General features: G+C 35.7%; 1 protein-coding gene across 1 annotated transcript in view; it reads right to left on the bottom strand.

The window, feature by feature from the left end:
- Positions 1-20,055, bottom strand: part of LOC126020153 (collagen alpha-1(XXII) chain-like) — a 240,502-nt gene that overhangs the window by 69,913 nt on the left and 150,534 nt on the right. The window contains exon 4 of the mRNA XM_049781619.1: positions 145-180. Within this exon, the coding sequence (XP_049637576.1) occupies positions 145-180 (36 nt within the window). The remainder of the gene's footprint in view (positions 1-144; positions 181-20,055) is intronic.

The following is a 20,055-nucleotide window of genomic DNA, read 5'->3' as shown; positions in this document are numbered from 1 at the left end:
ATACTTATAGTCCCTGACCTCAGCAGGAGGGATCCTTGTGAGATCTGTGCACTGCCAGCTGTGGCCCAGCCTCCCCCTCCCAACACACACAAAAGACAAATGTCTTCCACATAATCCCAGACTTTTATTAAAATTATACTATACCGGAGGCCCTTTGTCTCCTGGTGCTCCAGAAGGACCCTAAGAAACATACATACAAAAATAAAGTGTAAATTAATTAGTTAATACACTATTGTATTCTAAGACTTTTCAGAATAGTTGTTCAAGTAATGATAGTAATTATGCATGTGGAAATCACTCTGGAAACTTCTCAATTTGACCCTGTAGTTGTACTGCCCTATTTAGCACCCTCTAGATATCTTATTTTATTTTATCTTATCACATCATTTTCTTTTCTCTTATATATATTATTAATAATTTTTATTTTGACCAAAGTGGCTTACAAATCTTTCACAGTAATTTTTTAGGTACATAGTGACATTGAATCAGGGGCATTCCCACCACCAATGTTGTCCTCCCTCTACCCGTTCCCAGAATGCATCCCATATCCCCCTTCTTTACCCCTTGGGTTCCTAGTATAAAGTGGTCCCCTCTGTGTCTAGCATGTTGTAGATTTGGTGTAGATTCTGTTGTCATTGGCTTTGGATTTGAAGTTTAAGTCTGATCATTTTTTTATTTCTACTTAATTTTCATACAACTGTCTGGTCTTGGTACTTTCCAATCTTTCCCCCTCAATTTATGAGGTGGAACAAGACGGTTCAAATTATGTGGTTCTTTTTGAAGGAAAGAAAACAAATAAAATAAAATGGGGCAAAAATCAAACAAGCAAAAAATGGAAGTAGTCTATCTTTATTTTGAAACTCTAGTATAGAGTAGGTAGCAGTAACTCAATAATCTCCTATTGTATCCCCTAAAAAATTCACTTGTCTTTTTTGTTCGGGATTATGTGGGAACACACTCAGTGTCAGACTTGCCTGACACTTCCTGTTTCTTCCTGAATTTGCAAGGACACACACACACACACACACACACACACACACACACACACACTTCTACCATCTGGTATGTATGCCTGACCAAGATTGTGACTTCCATATATTAGAATTTTTTTTTTAATGTTTGCTTTTTTTTCTTTTGGTTTTTGGGTCAAACCCGGCGGTGCTCAGGGACCATATGGGACACCGGGATTCGAACCAACCACCTTTGGTCCTGGATCGGCTGCTTGCAAGGCAAACACCGCTGTGCTATCTCTCCAGACCCTAGAATTTAAAGTCTTTTCACTGGTTGAATAATGGTGCATAGAGTCTCTGGTCTTGCAAAAGTCTCCTGATGATCTTCAGCATTTGCTACACTGTGCTTCTGTCGAAATGTCTGTCCTGTGATTCTGTTTGAATATCTTTTTGTCACAATTTGCTTCTCAATTGAAACTCATTAGAAGTGACTCCTTAACCCTATATTACGCCTAATTCAGGACATCCTGCTTATGCTTAGCTTTCCTTTTTATCTCTCCTCTCCAGTAACTGGAATAACTGAAGCCCTGGTGAGGAGACGTCAGAAATGTATTAAGCACCTTGCTTGGCAAGTCTCTTTATTACTTGACACAGAATTCTAGCTTCAGTGACAGCACAGGCACAGGAAATAACATTCTATCAAAACAAATGTTTTAAAGCATAAGAAAAATTGAGAATAATTTATAATCAATTTCTTTTGGATGAAATCATGCTAAGATAAGTCAAGGAAATTCCCTATACTGGCAATCACTTGCTCTGTGGTATTAGTGCCTCTAATCTCAGCCCAGATTTCTCTCTCCCAACCTATAGACTCAATAAAAAGTCCTTTAGATAGTCTCTCAGGGAAAAAAGTCAGACAGATATAGAGGTTTCTGGCAGTCTGAAAACCAAGTTAACTGAACCTACCCAGTAAATATGCCTCAGAACAATCTGCTTTGTAGAATAAGTTTCATCTACAGTATATGATTGAACATTAAAAAAAATATCATATGGTTTAAAATAAAGCAACTAATAGTTTCCTGAGTAAAATTTTGGTACTCTTTGATAGGAGATTAAATGTTATAGATTAAATGGCGATAGGGCAGAAACTCAGGTCTGAACTTGTGTTTATAAGGAATTTAAAATTCAGAACACTCCTAAAAGAAAAGGTCTTTAATAGATATAACACAAGATTTTTATATGAGGGAACATATAGCAAATATAAATGCTTTATATGCCACATGGTTTCATAAAAATATCCAAAAATCAGTCATAATTTATGGCTATATTTGCATTTAATAAAAATTTATATATGAATGCTTAAACATAAATTTTATGGACTTTTACACTGTAGGGAATACATCTAACTCCTTTGTTTTAAGTGAAATTTAAAACTGAAAAAATATTTAGATCTTAAACCATGTAAAAGTTAATATGGAGTAAAATTTGGCCAGTAAGACAGTTTACTAACCACTGGGTGATGACATTAGGTGAGGGACAGAGCAGGCAGGGTTGTCAAAGACACTCTTCTGTCTTCGCCTAAGATATAGGTTTTTAATAAGGAAAATGCTTCCCTGAGAACTAGATCTCAGATCATGGACTTATAGGTATTTGGGGACTCCAAGTTATAATTTTTATATATTTTTAAGTTCAAAGTTAAGATATATACCTACAAATCATCCCTGGCATCTGGAAAAGACAAAGGCAAATTATTTCTTGAAGCACAGACTTCAAAAGTCTTAAAAATCTCCCAAAGGACATTGACTTACAATTCCAAATTATAAACTATTGCCTGTATGAATATCAGTTTACAAAACTGAAGATAGTAGAGTTATTAGATATAGGCAGTTCTAGATTATACAGTTAAGTACATTAAAATAGTTGTTGGTTTTTATTTTATTTTTGTTTTGTTTTGTTTTTCTTTTTCTTTCATTTTGTTTTTTTAAATTGATATTTATAACCTCTAGATGAAATCCTCCCAGTTTTGGGTTGTTTTTGCGTGTTTTTTTTTCTTTTTTTCCCCAACAGAACCATATAACTTGAATCATCTTGTTCTGCCACATGAATTGAGGGGGAAAAATTGGAGGGTACCAGGACCAAAACAGTCAAATGACTATTGAGTGGAAATAAAAAAAAAAATCAGACTCAAACACCAAACTCAAAGTCAATGACAACAGAATTGACACCCAATCTATAACATGCTAAACACAAATGGGAGCAGTTACACTAGCAGTCCAGGGGGCAAATGGGGAAGTTATAGGATGCATGCCAGGAACAAGGGTGGAGGGAGGACAATGCTGGTGGTGGGAATGGCCTTGATTCATTGTCACTATGTACCTTAAATATTACTGTGAAAGATTCGTAATTCACTTTGATCATAATAAAAATTATTTAAAAATTATATAATGGTAATCTTGCACTGATGAAGGTGGGTGTTCTTTATATGACTGAAACCCCAAAATATGATTACAATCATATTAGTAATCAAGGTGTTTAAATAAAGATATTAATAAAAATCATAATTATTATAGAATAGCATTGCTTTTAAAAATCCTGACAATTATCAAAAGAAGTCAGGGATAAATTTTAGAAATAAAAGCCTAAAATCAATACATAAGTTATTTTTTGTTAGGATGTAGAAGTTATAATTTGGGGACTCTTATACTTCCGTATAAAATTTTTAATTGCTCTATTAAAGCAGCATGCTTACAAAATTGTTCACTGTTGGGTTTCAGTCATACAGTGTACACCATCCTTCATTAGTGTAACTTTCCCACAAATGATGACTCCCATTCCCTCCAACCCCCATTCACACCCAGCCTTGCTCTAAGGCAAACAATTTGCTTCCCTCTTTCTGTCACTGTCTCTCTGTCTTATATTTTTGACATTGTGTTTTGTACTATTGTTAATAGAGGAGTGCCTAGCATTTTAGTTTCTCCACTTTTAGTACCTAGTTCTTGTTCAGAGCAATCAGTTACAATTATCATTGTCCTAGTAAACCCTTCTCTACTCTCGCTAAACTCACTGCTCTTTATGGTGAAGTTTCTACCCTGGGCTGGACCACCTGACCTTAGTCTCTGGGTATTATTACCATATTATCTATTTTTTCTTATATACCAAATATATACCAACATTTACTTCTGGCACCTTTAAATCATAATCGTATCCATATCCATCCATGTATATGCAAATTCCATGACTTCATTTTTCCTAACAGCTACATAGTATTCCATTGTGCAAATGTTCCAGAGTTTCTCTAATCACTTATCTGCTGTCAGACATCTTGGTTGTTTCCAGATTCTGGTTATTGTAAATGGTGCTGTGACGAATACAGTGGTGCAGAGAGCACTTTTGCATTGCGTTTTTGTGTTCCTGGGGTATATTCTGGAGTGGTATTGCTGGATCATATGGAAACTCAATTTCTAGCTCGTGAAGAATATCAATATTGTTTTAAAAAAAGACTGGACCAGTTTGATTACCATCAGCTGTGAATGATAGCCCCCTTCTCCTATATACTTGCCAACACTGGTTGTTCTTGATTGTGTGTGTGTGTGTGTGTGTGTGTGTGTGTGCGCGCGCGCGCACGCACACGAACATGCATATGTGTGATATGTGCTAGTCTCTGTAGTTTGAGAGGAAATCTCATTATTTTGATTTGCAACTCCCTGATGATTAGTGATGAGAAACATTTTTTCATGTTCCTTTTGGCCATCTGTATTTTGTGCTTGAGAAATTGTTTGTTAATTTCTTCTCCCCATTTTTTATGGAGTTTGAAGATTTTTCTTGTAAAGTTTATCAGTGCCTTATTATATCTTAGCTATTAACCCCTTATCTGATAGATATTAGGTGAGAATTTTCTCCCATTCTGTGGATAGCTTTTGTATCCTAGCAACTATATATATTTTTTGGGTGTAGAATATTTTTTGAGCTTCTGAGTTTAATGTATCAAGAAAAATACATCAAGGGCATCCACATACTAAAGAAAGAAGTGAATCTCTCCTTGATACTGTATCTAGAAAATAATAGACTCCACAAAAACCCTCTATAAACAATAAACTTATTTAGTAAACAGCAGCTTACAAAGTTAATATGCAAAAATCAATGACTTTTCTATCCACAAATAATCAAAGCAAAGAAAAATATATTTTAAAAATCCCATTCATATTTATGCATCAGAAAATCAAATACCTTGGAGTAAACTTAACTAAAGAGGTGAAAAAACTATATAAAGAAAACTACAAAACTGTGCTTCAAGAAATATAAAAGGACACAAAGAAATGGATACATACACCCTTCTCCTGGATTGGGAAGATTAGCATAATTAAAATATTAATACTTCCTGAAGCATTATACAGATTTAATGTGATCCCTATAAAATTGCCATGACATTTTTCACAGAAGTGGATTAGATGCTTCTAAAATTCATATGGAGAAATTAATGTCTGTGAATATCTAAAGCAATCCTTGCCAAAAGACAGGAGAAATAACTTTCCTCAAGTTTAAACTGAACTATAAAGCAGTAGTCATTAAGATAGCATGGTAGTGTAATAAATATAGACCCTTAGATCAATAGAATAGACTTGAATATTCATGATAAGTCCACAGGTTTATGACAATTAAGTTTTGATGAAAGAACATACATAAATTCAAAATTCAATAAAAAAAGCCTCTTCATTAAGTGGTGCTGAGAAAACTGGACAAATACGTGCAAAAAAAAAATAACTCATCTCTCCTTAACACCATGTGCAATGATCAAATCAAAATGGATTAAAGACCTTGTAATCAGAACTGAAACCATATGGTACTTAGAGAAAAACATAGGCAGAACACTCCATGTCATTGAAGCTAAAGGTATCTTCAAGGATGAAACATCGCAGGCAAAGCAAGGTGGAGCAAAGATAACAAAATGGGATTATATTACATTCCACTTAAATTTTAATAGACTTTGATCCAAGCCCTTCAGTAGTGTATTCATGATTTTAATGGGAATTTTGTTGAGTACATATAATATTTTGACTAGAAGTGTTATTTTGACAATATTGTTATTTTTTCAATCAATGAGCAGGAGATAGTTTTATCTTTCTGGTTAAACTTTTCTGTTTCATTTAATAATGCTCTTATGACCATATTTGTATCACATTGATGATACTGCATTTCCTGATTTTAAATATGGCAATTATAGTCCAAATTGTGTGGTATTAAAATATAGATATGTAGACCAATCAAACAAAATGGGGTTCAGACGCTCAAGCCTTATAGACATCTAACCTATAACAAAGGAGTTACATGCATAAAATTGAACTAGCAAAGTTTTTCAAGGAATATTAGTGAAAAATAATTGGATAGTCACAAGTAAACAATTAAAGCAAGGTAAGTATCACATACCATTAACAAAAGCTAACTCAATGTGCATTAGAAATGTCAAGATTAGAACACATTGAAGAAAACAGGCAAAACTCTCTAGAAAATAGACCTTAAAAAGTTCAGTAATTATTTGTCTTTAGAAGAAAAAAGCAACAAAAATAAAGATAAACAAATGTGAGCATATCAAATAAATATTACTTTATGGCAGATGAAACTCAAACTAAAAGAAAAAGACATCCCACTAAATGAGAGAAAATATTTGCATGCAATGCATGAGATAGAGGGCTAATATCCAAAATTTACAGAGCCAATAGGCAAAACAAAAACAAATCTAATAATCTCATCCAAAATGGGGAGAGAAAATGAATAGACTCTTCTGCAAAGAAGAGATACAGATGGCTAATAGGCATATTAAAAGTAATCATTGTCTTTATTATTAAAGAGGTATAATTCAAAATATTAATGATATATCATTGTACACCAGTGAGGTATCATGTATCAAAAAGATGGAAAACAACTACTGTTGGAGGGATGTATGTGAGAAGAAACCCGCATTTAATACCAGTAGAAATGTCATCTGATTCAATCTCTATACAAGGCAATATGGACATTAATTTTAATGTAAGAAGAAAGGGAGGATAGTAAATAAGGTAAAGTGTTCAGTGTGCCTTGCGTACAACCAACCTGCATTTGATCCTTGGTATCCCAATAGTTCCATAAGCCATATAAAGAATGATCCCTATGTGCCTCAGAGACCAGCTGGACAAGATGTAAGTAAGGATAAATGGTATAAACTTAATCAAGGCTCTTATAAACTCTCGGAAAAATCCAATATTCTATTTTCAAGCATAAAATTGGGAGTAAGGCCTAAACATCTCTGGTTGTGCCCTCCCCCAAAGTCAGAATAGAACACCTATATGAACCAATGAGTCTACTTCTTGAAATTCACACCAAAACACAAACAGATTAATTTAATAGGATACATGCATATCCATGTTCACTAATACAATAGCCAGTATAAAAATGTCTAACTACAGATGAATGGAACAAGAAGTTGTGGTATGTATATGTATATATGAAATGGAATACTATAAACTGAGAAATAATGAAAGCATGCAATTGGCAATAATATGGGTGAAATTAGAAGTGTTATATTAAGCAAAATAAGGCAAAGTGATAAGAACAAATATGGGATAATATTGACCTTATTTGTTGAACAGAGTGAAAATGAGAGAACAGATGGTACTAAACAATAAATATTGAGCACCAGAATACAGAATCAATTTCCAAACAGTAGGGAGAAGAAATGGGGATAGATACCAGACTAAGAAAGATATAGGACAGTGAATTAGGGTTTTAGGCATTTTGATGGTGGTAGTAATTTGTCAATTAATACAGAAATTGTAACTCTTTATAATAAATTTTAAAAATGATACTGAAACTTTAAAAATACAAAAGCATAGTCATTAAAATACCATAAAAATAATAAAATAAATTTAAAACTAATAAAAATAGAAATATCCAAAAAGAATGATCTTTGAACATCATGTCAAGGCCCGATTATTCAAAAGTTTGAAGTACATATGTCACATGCAGAAAACCCATATAGCCACCATCATTCCATGGTCATTCAGGAGCAGTCTCAGAAGCAGATCTGTGAGAATCCCTACAGTAATCTCAACTGCTGTCTCAAAGTAACAATAAAAACATCAAGGAAAATTTAATATAAATGATCGGACAGAGACCGTCTAACCCAGAACCCAAGATTCCAACTGTAGAACCTACACATTTCCCTGCAACAGCACCAGGAACCAAACTCACCTCTGAGAGTTCCAAATACTGCTTTGGCATCAACTTGCAGCATTGATGCGACATTCTGACAAAATAAAAACAGCAACAACTTGACCTACGAACCGGTAGCCCTACCTCTTCACCTAATGGTAAGATGAAATCAGAAGACACTCCATCCTTTGATCTGTGCAAAAACCAAGATCACAAAGTACAGAAGACTGACTTTGACAACCACGACTAGGCACAACTTTTCCTGGGACCAATAAGAAGAACCCTAGCCTAGGTTTTGACCTAAGAGTTGTACAAAAACCAAGTTCTCTAATTCCAGAGGTCTGACTTTGACAGCTGCGACTGTTCAGAACTGTTCCTGAGACCAACAAGAAAGACCCTAGGCCTAGGATTTGTACAAAAACCAAGATCTCTGATTCCAGAGGTCTGACTTTGGTATCTGCAACTGAGCAGAACTTCTGGAACTATAAGAAAAGACTCTATCCTAGGCTTTATCCTAGGATCTGTGCAAAAACCAAGATCACTAATTATAGAAGACCGACTACAAAAACCATAACAGAGCAAATCTTCTAGAACCATAAAAACTCTATCCTGAACTTCATCCTAAAACCTGTGCAAAAATCAACATATTTAATTACAAAGGAATAATTTTGTTATTCATAACTGAGCTGAACGTTTCCTGGCACCATAAAATGACCTTGGGACAATGAGGATGTCCAAAGCTGTAGTTATTCCCATGCTTCTAAAGCAGAGAAACCCTTTATCTCTTAGGCCAAGGGAATTCTCTTTCTAATTTCCCCAATACTTACTGTGCCTATGCAAGAAACAAAACAAACAACAACAATAACAACAACAAAATACCTTGCCACACCCTCCTTTCTTTTTCTTTTTTCTTTCCTGTTGTTTTGTTAATTGTTTCTTTTGTTGTTGCTGCTGAGTTCTTTTGTCATTAGTTGTTTTGGTTTGTTTTTTTCTTTTCTTTTTCCCTTCTTTCTTTAAAATTGATAAGTATAGCTTATAGAAAGGCTCCCCCAGCTTTCTTTTTTTCTTTATCTTTCTTTTCTTCCTTCCTCCCTTCTTTCTTTCTTTCTTTCTTTCTTTCTTTCTTTCTTTCTTTCTTTCTTTCTTTCTTTCTTTCTTTCTTTCTTTCTTTCTTTCTTTCTTTCTTTCTTTCTTTCTTTCTTTCTTTCTTTCTTTCTTTCTTTCTTTCTTTCTTCCTTCCCTCCTTTTCTTTCTTTCTTTCTTTCTTTCTTCCTTCCTTTCTTTCTTTCTTTCTTTCTTTCTTTCTTTCTTTCTTTCTTTCTTTCTTTCTTTCTTTCTTTCTTTCTTTCTTCTTTCTTTCTTTCTTTCTTTCTTTCTTTCTCTTTCTTTCTTTCTTTCTTTCTTTCTTTCTTTCTTTCTTTCTTTCTTTCTTTCTTTCTTTCTTTCTTTCTTTCTTTTCTTCTTTCTTCCTTTGTCTTTCCTTCCTTCCTTCCTTTACTTCCCTTTTCCTTCATTTTCCTTCCTTTCCTTCTTGTCCTTCTCTTCCTTCCTTCCCTCCCTTCTTCCCTTTCCTTCTTCCCTCCCTCCCTCCTTCCCTTCTTTCCCTTCCTTCCCTTCCTCCTTCCTTCCTTCCTTTCCTCCTTTCTTCCTTCCTCCTTCCTTCCTTTCCTCCTTTTTTCCTTCCTTCCTTCCTTCATTCCTTTCTTCCTTCCTTCCCTTCCTTCCTTGCTTCTTTCTTTCTTTCTTTCTTTCTTTCTTTCTTTTTCTCTTTCTTTATCTTCCTTCCTTCCCTCCCTCCCTCCCTTCCTTCTTCGTTCCTTTCTTCCTTCCCTCCCTCCCTCCCTTCCTTCTTCCTTCCTTTCTTCCTTCCTTCCTTCCCTCCCTCCTTCCCTCCCTCCCTTCCTTCCTTCCTTCCCTTCCTCCCTCCCTCCCTCCCTTCTTTCTTTCTTCTTCCTTCCTTCCTTCCTTCCTTCCTTCCTTCCTTCCTTCCTTCCTTCCTTCCTTCCTCCTTCCCTCCTCTCCTCCCCCTCCCTCCCTCCCTCCCTCCCTCCCTCCCTCGCTCCCTCCCTCCCTCCCTCCCTCCCTCCCTCCCTCCCTCCCTCCCTCCCTCCCTTCCTTCCTTCCTTCCTTCCTTCCTTCCTTCCTTCCTTCCTTCCTTCCTTCCGTTCCTTCCTTCCTTCCTTCCTTCCAGAACCAGAACAGTGAATCATCTTGTTCTTTCTTACAAATTGAGGGGGGAAAAAGTGGATGGTACCAAGAGCAAACAGTCACATGAACATTGAGTGAAAATAAAATTAAAAAAAGAAAAGATCAGACCTAAACACCAAACCGAGAGTCAACAAAAGCATTATTGATACTCAATCTAAAACAAGCTATACACAAACAGAATCTGTTAAACTAGCAGTCCAGGGGACAAAGGGTAGAGGTATGGGATGTACATTCTGAACAGGGGTGGAGGGAGGATAACACTGGTGGTGGGAATGGCCCTAATTCACTGTCACTATGTACTTTAAATATAACTGTGAAAAATTTATAATTCACATTGGTCACAATAAATATTATTTAAAGAAAAATGGTATCTAGCTGAGGAGGAATTTGTCTCATAAATTTAAAAATCCGTAACTCATAGGAATAAAATAACTGTTCAATAATGCATTTTAGAGTATATCTCCAAAAGCTTTTTCTTCTCAATTGGAAGACCTGAAAAATCACCTGGCTAATATAGACCTTATGTTTTACTTAGCTCATTATATATAAGAATTATGTCTCATTATGAAACTGATTAAAACTGAACTTATACAGTGAATGCAAAAGAAAGACCAGCTTGGGAAACATATAGATCAGCAATTCACAGTTGCAAAACAGAGCAATGCTTCAGGAAATTGGCTTATATATTTGGAGTGGTCTAGTTACTTCATTTACAAGTGTTATAATTTTTTAACTTACTGTAAGTTTATAAACTGAGTGTCCTCAATGGTCCTTTGTTATAAGCAGGAAAATTGAAGTTAATAACTTATTCAAAATCAAGCAGTTAAGAGAATAGACTCAGAAATTCACGTGTAGTTTATTTGATTCAGAAATCAGAAGTCTGCTGCTACTGTTACTCTTTCTCTGCTTCTGTCAATTTGCAGGTTAAAGGTAAACTGGGGCCAATACAAGTACCTTAAAATAGTTCCCATTGAGACTGCATATTCCTCCAGAAAAGAACATGGATGAAGATGATCCACTACTACCTGAGGAATGCTATCATGTCATTTTAATCACTCTTTGTCTCCAATTGAAGTTCTACGTCCTAGTCCAAAAAATGTATTGATTAAATAATAAAAAATTCTTGCTTCAATAATTAATTATATAATACAAATAGAAATGTTAGCTTTTGTTTTTTTTTTTGTTTTTTTTTTGTTTTTTTTTTTTTTTGGTTTTTGGGCCACACCTGGTGATGCTCAGGGGTTACTCCTGGCTATGTGCTCAGAAGTCGCTCCTGGCTTGGGGGACCATATGGGACGCCGGGGGATCGAACTGCGGTCCGTCCAAGGCTAGGGCAGGTAAGGCAGGCACCTTACCTCTAGCGCCACCGCCCGGCCCCAGCTTTTGTTTTTTAATGGGTCTTTATTAGTTGTTAAAGAGACAGTACAGTGGGTAGGTCCTTGTTTTGCACACAACCAACACTGGTTTGATTTCAAGCATCCATATAGTCCCCTAAGCCCACCAGGAAAAAATCTTGAGTGTAAAGCCAGGACTAACTTCTCATCACTTCCAGGTTTGGCCCAAAACCAAAAATATAAAACATAAAAACAAGAGGTCTTTGTGAACAAACTAGACTTGCAATATATCTTGCCTTTGTGTCAGCAGATATAAATTCAATATTTTTAGAGAAACAGAACTGAATGTTAACAATTTTTCTAAAAGTATTTTATTATTTACTTTCAGAAATGTAAACATATTTTGATAAGAGGAATGTTTTAATTCTATTTCTAAAATCTGAAGTCCAAACAGATTTTATAGAAAAACAACCCTTTTGGCTCAGGGTTATTTACTTCGATGTAGACGATACTTATCTTCAGAAAATGCAGTGTTGAACTGATACCACCATTTTTCACTAAAAAGATCGATTAAATATGACTCCTTTAGAGAAATAACCTATTCAGATCTAGGAAAGAAAAATAATGTACACATTTAGAACTCTCTGAAATCTCAAAATTACAAAATTTGTATCAGAACTCATCAGACAAAGGTTATATTTCTAAAAGATATAAAGTCTTTCTATAATATTGACTCACAAAACAATCAACTTAATAAAAGCATAGAGAAAAGAGAAAAACAAACTTCCTCAAAAAATATACAGATGTACTACATCACTTATGATTAGTTTAATGTAAATAAAAACAACAATGTGATATCAACTCAAATCAGTAAGACTAACATATAAAAATAAAACCAGGGTTGACAATGATGTGAGGAATAAAGTAAGACTTCATTCACTATTTAAAGAACTAATTACTGTTTGAAACCTTTTAATAAACAACATAGACCTTAAAAAATAGGAACTGCACATCCACATATTTCATTAGTCCCACTATCCTTTGGGCCAAAACGCCTATTCAGAAAAGACATCTGTGATCCTATGTACATAGCAATACTCTTATAATAGTCAAAATATGATGAAAAATAAAATGTTGAAGGACAGATGACTAAATAAATAATTTATGGTACATAAAAATAGAATACTATCTAATTATATCAAAAGATAAAATCCTGCAATCACTTGGATGAATCTTCAGAATATCATGCTGAGGGAAGTTAGTGGGTAGGAGAAAGACCTACAGAATGATCACTCTCATATGGGATATAAAAGATATAAGGAGGGGCCAGAGAGAAAACACAGTGATAGGGAATTTGCCTTGCACACAGCTGACCCACCCAGGGTTCAATTCCAGGCATCCATATGTTTCCACAAGCCAGGAGCAAGTTCTGAGCACATAGCCAGGTAACACTTCAAAGATATATTGAAAAAGACTTAAGAAAATGAAAAAAGATTCCATCCTCATGAATTGGAAGAATCAATACTATAAAAGTGACCATCATATCTAAACTACAATATAGTTTCAATGCAATCACTATCCAAATTCAGAAAACATTCTTCAAGGATTAGAAAAATCAATTTTTTCAAAAAAACAAAAGGTCAATTGGTCAGAATAGCATATCCAGTGACAAACCTTTAAGTATATGGCAATTAATATTTGATAAAGAAGCCAAGACCTTGTAATGAATTAAAGACAGTTTATTCAAAAAATGCTGGCAAAATTGGATAACCTCCTCTAAGAAATTAAATATTATTCCTTTTCTCACACCTTAACAAAAGTCAATTAAAAGTAGATTAAATATCTTGACATTGGACCTAAAACCATAAAGTTCATTGAGAAAAATATAGAACACCCCATTACTTTGTAAATCATGTTTCAATAAAATAAAATAAAAAATATTTCTACAGAAAACAGTGGATCAAATGAGTGAATTTTTAATACACCATAAAATAGTTTTTAAAAGAATGCTTGTGATCAAATTAAATAAGTCCTTATTGATACAAGATACTATGATTATCAAAAGGAAGAACAACTGGAATTAAGCTGATGAAAAACACTGGAAAATTTATAATCTGACTGATTTATGAAGTGTATCACTGTATATACAAAATTTTTAATTTGGAGTATCTAATAAAGAACTGAGAGAAATAGAAGAGCATTTTGTAATACTTCATGTGCTAATTGATCTAAGATTTTACAAAAATAATACAAAGTAAACAAAAAGGGATCAACTAAACATGCCCCAAAGGAATCTCATAATGCCCATGTCATTTTGCCCAAATCATCAGACTCAAATGATCCAGACTCTATGTTCAAGTAGAGAAGTATTAGATGTATAAGAGCAGAGTTATGAGATCAACTATTAATTCAACAAATTCCAAACGGTAGTAAGTTATTGTAATAAAACAAAACTTATTTCTTCAATAATCAAATTACAATATACGAAATGAGAGGGGAGGAGGATGGGTGGCATTGGTGATGGGAAGTTTGCACTGTTAAAGGGACATGTGTATTTTATGGCTGAAACCCACCTACAAAATGTTTGTAACCATGGGGCTTAAATATTTAAAAAGTTCAATTAAAATTTAAAAAATAAATAATAAAAATAACAAAAATATAAACTAAAAAAGAAATATCTATAACCTAATCAAAATTTTAACAGCCAATTATTGTTTATTTGATCATGATTCAAACACCAGAAGTGCTGCAATCTGATAATATGGAATAAACAGAAATTAGTCACTAGATATATAGCTTAATGTCTGTCGAGTACATGCTATGCGTACAATGGGCCCAAGCACTTTATTATACCCAAGCATGAGCCTGTTTAGGGTACAGGCAGGGGTTGGTGTGGGGAGGAGGGGAGATTTGGGACTTGGGTGATGGGAATGTTGCACTGGTGATGGGTGGTGTTCCTTTTATGACTGAAACCCAAAACACAATCATGTATGTAATCAAGGTGTTTAATAAAAAAAAAATATGCAAAAACAAAAAAATTTGACAGTGTTTTGAAAATATTTTGGGAAGCTGGTAACAAAAAACTTAATAATATTTTTAAGTCTTTACATTTGAAGAACACATTTACAAAGCATTTACAATTAAAAATATCTGATGCCATGTCCAGAATGGTGACACAGTCATTTGGGCCCTCTGCCTTGTACTCACTAACCTAGAATGAACCAAGGTTTGAGCCCCTGCATCCCATATAGTCCCTCAAGCTAGTGGAGATTTCTGAGCATATAGCCAAAAGTAACCCTGAACAATAACAAAATATACGGTGCTTCCATCTTCAAATTCTAAAGATTAGGGCCCATTGAAAGGATGTCTGCTATTAAGGCAAACAAGGGGGTTCATTTAAGTCTTTATATCCTACTTTTGATACATCAGATTCTTCAAAATAAAAAAATATTTTCCCAGATAGATTTTTAGTAAAAATTAATTGCAAATATAAATTCTTCATTATAACAAAGCATATCTGTGAATGTGTATAGTGTATACACATGCTAAATAAATCATTATATATGTAACTTATAATTGAAGTTAATAAAATAAATTTGAAAACCCACACTGCCTTTGAAATTTGCTTGATACTATATCTTTTTCCATATCATGTGTTTAGTTAGTATCTCTCTTCTGAAAGTGGATTGCCTCTCCTCCACCTCTTTCCATAGACATAAACTATATCATGGCAAATTTCATTCTTTATAATCTGTTAAGAGAGCTGTTAATATGCTTCAGATTTTTAGACAACTGAGGGCAATAGATGCTCATAGGTCATAAATCCTACCTACATCGAGTCTCAAATCTGTGACGTCCGTGAATGCAGAGGGATAGTATAGGAGGTTTTTTGGGGGGAGGGGGTGCACATGCAGTGGTGCTCAAGATTTATTCCTGACTTTAAACTTAAGAATCAAACTTGGGGGCCCGGAGAGATAGCACAGCGGCGTTTGCCTTGCAAGCAGCCAATCCAGGACCAAAGGTGGTTGGTTCGAATCCCGGTGTCCCATATGGTCCCCCATGCCTGCCAGGAGCTATTTCTGAGCAGACAGCCAGGAGTAACCCCTGAGCACCGCCGGGTGTGACCCCCCAAAAAAAATCAAAAAAAGAATCAAACTTGGTGGCCTCAGGGACAATGTGGTTGGTATGCCAGGGATCCAACCCAGGTAAGCCAGGTGCAAGGCTAGTGTTCTACTTGTTGTACTATTGATTTAGCCCCCTAGTATAGGAATGATGGTGTTCAAGTTGCATGTGGCTGATATTTGCTAAATCGCGGCATCACATATGTTCCCCTGAGCATCACTCCTGATCTTTGAGCCAGGAGTAACTTCTAAGCACTATTAGGTGAGGCACAAAACACACCCTCCAAAAAGTAACATTTGAGGAAAACAATCTTATAATAACTAAAAGAGATTTAATGGGCCAGAATGGAAAGATGCTGGCAACCCTGGACATGATTGGGGATCCTTTATGAAAGGGTGCTAGGTGAGGTAAGATTGGGGAATTACTGAAATTCAAAGGTAGATAATGGATAAAGACAACTGAATCAGTGTGGGACTTGGCAGAGAAGTCAGATTTTATAGCATGGAGAGAAAGGTGTCCTTGCATTCTCTTATAGGAGGCCTGACCATTATTAACTCTAGGATTCCTATAATGCTAGAGTTGACAGTAGGTTCTCTATGTTACTAGATAGGCATTGATGAGAGTGGATCCAGCCATTCACAATGTCACTACTACTGATGTGGTGTAAAGAAGAGACTGTAGAAATAGAATTGATTATATGTCTTGGTCCATAAAATGAACCAGATCTTCTACAGTACTTGTGATAAACAAAGACTTCTACATGATAGACCCCTGCTCAACTGCATATTTTATTTTTCACTCTAAACTAGTGGCCTAGGTTACTGTTATTGAGCCTCAGCTATCTCACAAATAAGCTGGAACTTGTAAAAAGTGTGCAGATCAAAGGACAGTTAGAGACCAAGGATAACACCTGTCAAGTTTTCCAGAATTTGTCCATGGAAAAGTACTCTGTACTATTTCTCTCTTCCTACTTCTCCCTCCCTCTGTCTTCTCTCCCTCCCTCTGTCTTCTCTCCCTCCCTCCTTCCCTCCCTCCTTTCCTTCCCTCCCTCCTTTCTTTCCCTCCCTCCTTTCCGTCCCTCCATCCTTTCCTTCCCTCCCTCCCTCCTTTCCTTCCCTCCCTCCTTTCCTTCCCTCCCTCCCTTCCTTCCTTCCTTCCTTCCTTCCTTCCTTCCTTCCTTCCTTCCTTCCTTCCTTCCTTCCTTCCTTCCTTCCTTCCTTCCTTCCTTCCTTCCTTTCTTCCTTCCTCCCTCCCTCCCTCTACCCCTCTACCCTCCCTCTCTTTCTTCCTTGTGGGCCACACCAAGCAGTGCTCAGGGCTTACTTCTGGCGCTGCATTCAGGATTCACTCCTGGCAATGAGGCTCAGGGAACATATATGCTGCAAGGAGTCAAACTGTGATCATGTGCATGTAAGGCAAGCACTCTACTCATTATATTTACCCACCATCTCTTTGACCTTTGTTTTAGAAAAAAAATCTTTTGAGATTGTTTTGGGAACAAACAAAATGTTGTTAGCAAGAAGTTTCCAGTCTGAAGGGAGAGCAGGTATTTATTTATGACTGTATCAGGAAGAGAAATTTTCCTTGATAATTTTAAAGCAAACCAAGAGTGGATAACTCCCTTCAGCTATCCAGGAGCAATTGGTCTGAATTAGATAGTACATGTTCTCTACTGCACACTCAACACCTACAGCATCCTACATTATGAGTGTTTGTGTGTCCAGTAAGGCCCTCACAACCTGAGCACCATTCTTTGTGTCAAGGCTGCAATCTGAGGGTCCCACAGAGAAATGCCTAGTGTTCCCAAATAATGGTTAGATAAAATCCCAAAGCCTTTCAGATGCCTTTCCCAATCCCTTTCAAAGAGTAACTTGTCTATCAAACTCTGGGCAGAGCCTGGGCTGGAGTCTCTTGTCTCTTATAACTTAAAAAATATAACAAACTAACAAGCATAATAAAAGGTGTAAAAAAAATTTTAGACATGTATGTAATTCATCAACTTGGGAGCAAGGCCGTATGGGATTAAATATTATCAAGAAGGGCCTAAATTTCTATCACTGCTTTTTTCTGCCCCCCCCCAAAATCAGTGGTTATGGAAATCTGCTTAGAATTATAATGTTGGGGTCTCATTAGGCTCTTCCATGATCAGATTGTGTCTTTAGGCAATTGATGTCAACTCTATTTTCCTCATTTGTAAAATGAAAAGAAGAACAAAATTTGCCTGTTAGGATTGCTGGGAGATTAAAGGAAAAGATGTGTGAGATAAGTAAAAAAAATGGATGTGGATATCTTGTTCACAGATGGCTCCTCCAAGTTGGCAGTGGCTGTCAACTGTGATTAGTAAGTATTACTCTATTTTTCAGTGGCTTTCATCTTTATTCTTGTTACAATTTTCCCTGCAAGATAGTACTACAAAGAGGTTAATACTGTTAGGCACTGAAATAGGTTATTATACATAATTCATTCTTCTGTGTGAGACCATTAAAAGCAGAGAGTCAGGATTGTTTGTATATGAACCCTTAATGCCATAATCAAAGGCAGGCTTTGGTATAAGCAAGTCCAAAGAGGGAAAGTTAATGGCTTAAAAATGTGAGAGATAATTTTAGGTTAGACTATGAAATTTAAGAAGCATTTATGTGGAATTTTTATATACTAAAGTCAAAGGCAGTTTTCCAGGTGTTACTGATATTTTAATTTTTGCCTCTTACTACACACTTGGTTTTTATTTTTTGACTAATTTTGTTAGCAAATGCTTCAAAAAAGCACTACTGTTAGCATTTAGGGCACAGATTTGTTAGAGGAAAGCTTTTCCTTCAGAGGAAAAAGAGAACGTTTTTGGGGCTCATTGAGGCTCATTAGAACTTTCATCTCCCCTCATGCTGGTGCAGGTTAATTTTTAAGCAATTCAAAACTTGTTAAAGGAAGATCTGAGGCATACTTTGTGAATATTGAATACTTTCTGAGTATTTTTTTCTAATATTTTAAACTGGAAATCCAAGAGACCGAAATTATTGCTCACTCTAAGCACCTGTCTCTTGAGACAGTGCAGAGGCTAGCAGAGAAGTTCTAGGCTCCCTTGCAGGGAGTCAGAGCTACTCCTGGTAACAAAAGCCTCCAAAAACAAGGCCCCATGGGGCCATTCTCAAATCAGATGGGCTCTTAATGTGCCTTCTCTGAAAGAACTGAGTGAAAGAAAACAAGTTGTTTTTCCTAAGTTTCTTATAGGATGGTGCATGAAAAAAATAAAAGAGAGAGAGAGAAATGATATGTACCTGAACTATTTCTTACGATGACTTTGCCAAATCATGTAATTTAATTTTATCCTCAGGACACCGGCCCTGATCATTACTATGCCACTCAAGAATGCTTGATTTAAAAGTTCAGAAAGCTGGAAGCTTCTGGATCTACACTCCACCCAATGATCAGTGAGTTCATATGTAAACATGCTAGTTTTATCTCTTTTAGAAGGAAAACCTTAAAACAGCAATGTGTGGTTTTCTGGGATAACACAAGAGAACACAATATGAATTGTACAAAATGACTCATCTTTTTCTCACAGCTCCACTCTCATCATTACTCCTGATGTCATTTCCCCTAACAAACATCCTCAGAAGCTGCATTTCCAGAATCTCTGCCTTCACCAAATGATAGATAAAACCTATTTGTGTAGGATATTAGAAGGTTGAGGCCAGACATGTTTTCAGATCTAGTTCCAGAGGAGCACAGAATCACACAGCCTAGCAAAATTCTTTAAAACGGCAACTACATCCACAATAAATTCAAATCCTCACACCTATTTTGCCTTGCCTTTTCTCCATACCCTATATATATTTTTTGTGTGTGTGCAAATATCAAATTTTCCCTCTAGCTTCTCAGGCCACTCATAGCTTAGATAAGAGCCCAAATCCAGAATTTATGGAAATTCAATATGGTTTCAACTCTCATAGAAGCTCTTAATAAGATAAAGTGGAGAAAAGACACTAGTTGATGGATTCCGGCCTCTTGGCTGGAATCAATTATTTTTCAGGTGGAATTAAGAAGGAGTACTTTTATGGACAATTTTTAGCTGACTCTTCGTGAGAGAAGGGATGAATTGTGTTCAACTGTGCTGTCTTGCTCTTTGATTAAGGGTTTGACATTATGGCGAAGTCTGGGAAATGCAGAACCTCTAAACATATCCAGGTTATCATTCTGAAGCTTCATTAAGTTTACAATCTAAATGGTGAGGCTATAACTCATAATCCAAACACAAAAAG

This window comes from Suncus etruscus, chromosome 10, assembly GCF_024139225.1.
Source record: "Suncus etruscus isolate mSunEtr1 chromosome 10, mSunEtr1.pri.cur, whole genome shotgun sequence".
Taxonomy (NCBI): Eukaryota; Metazoa; Chordata; class Mammalia; order Eulipotyphla; family Soricidae; genus Suncus; species Suncus etruscus.
Note: the sequence above shows the minus strand (reverse complement) of the source record. Positions and strands in the feature narration are given on the sequence as shown.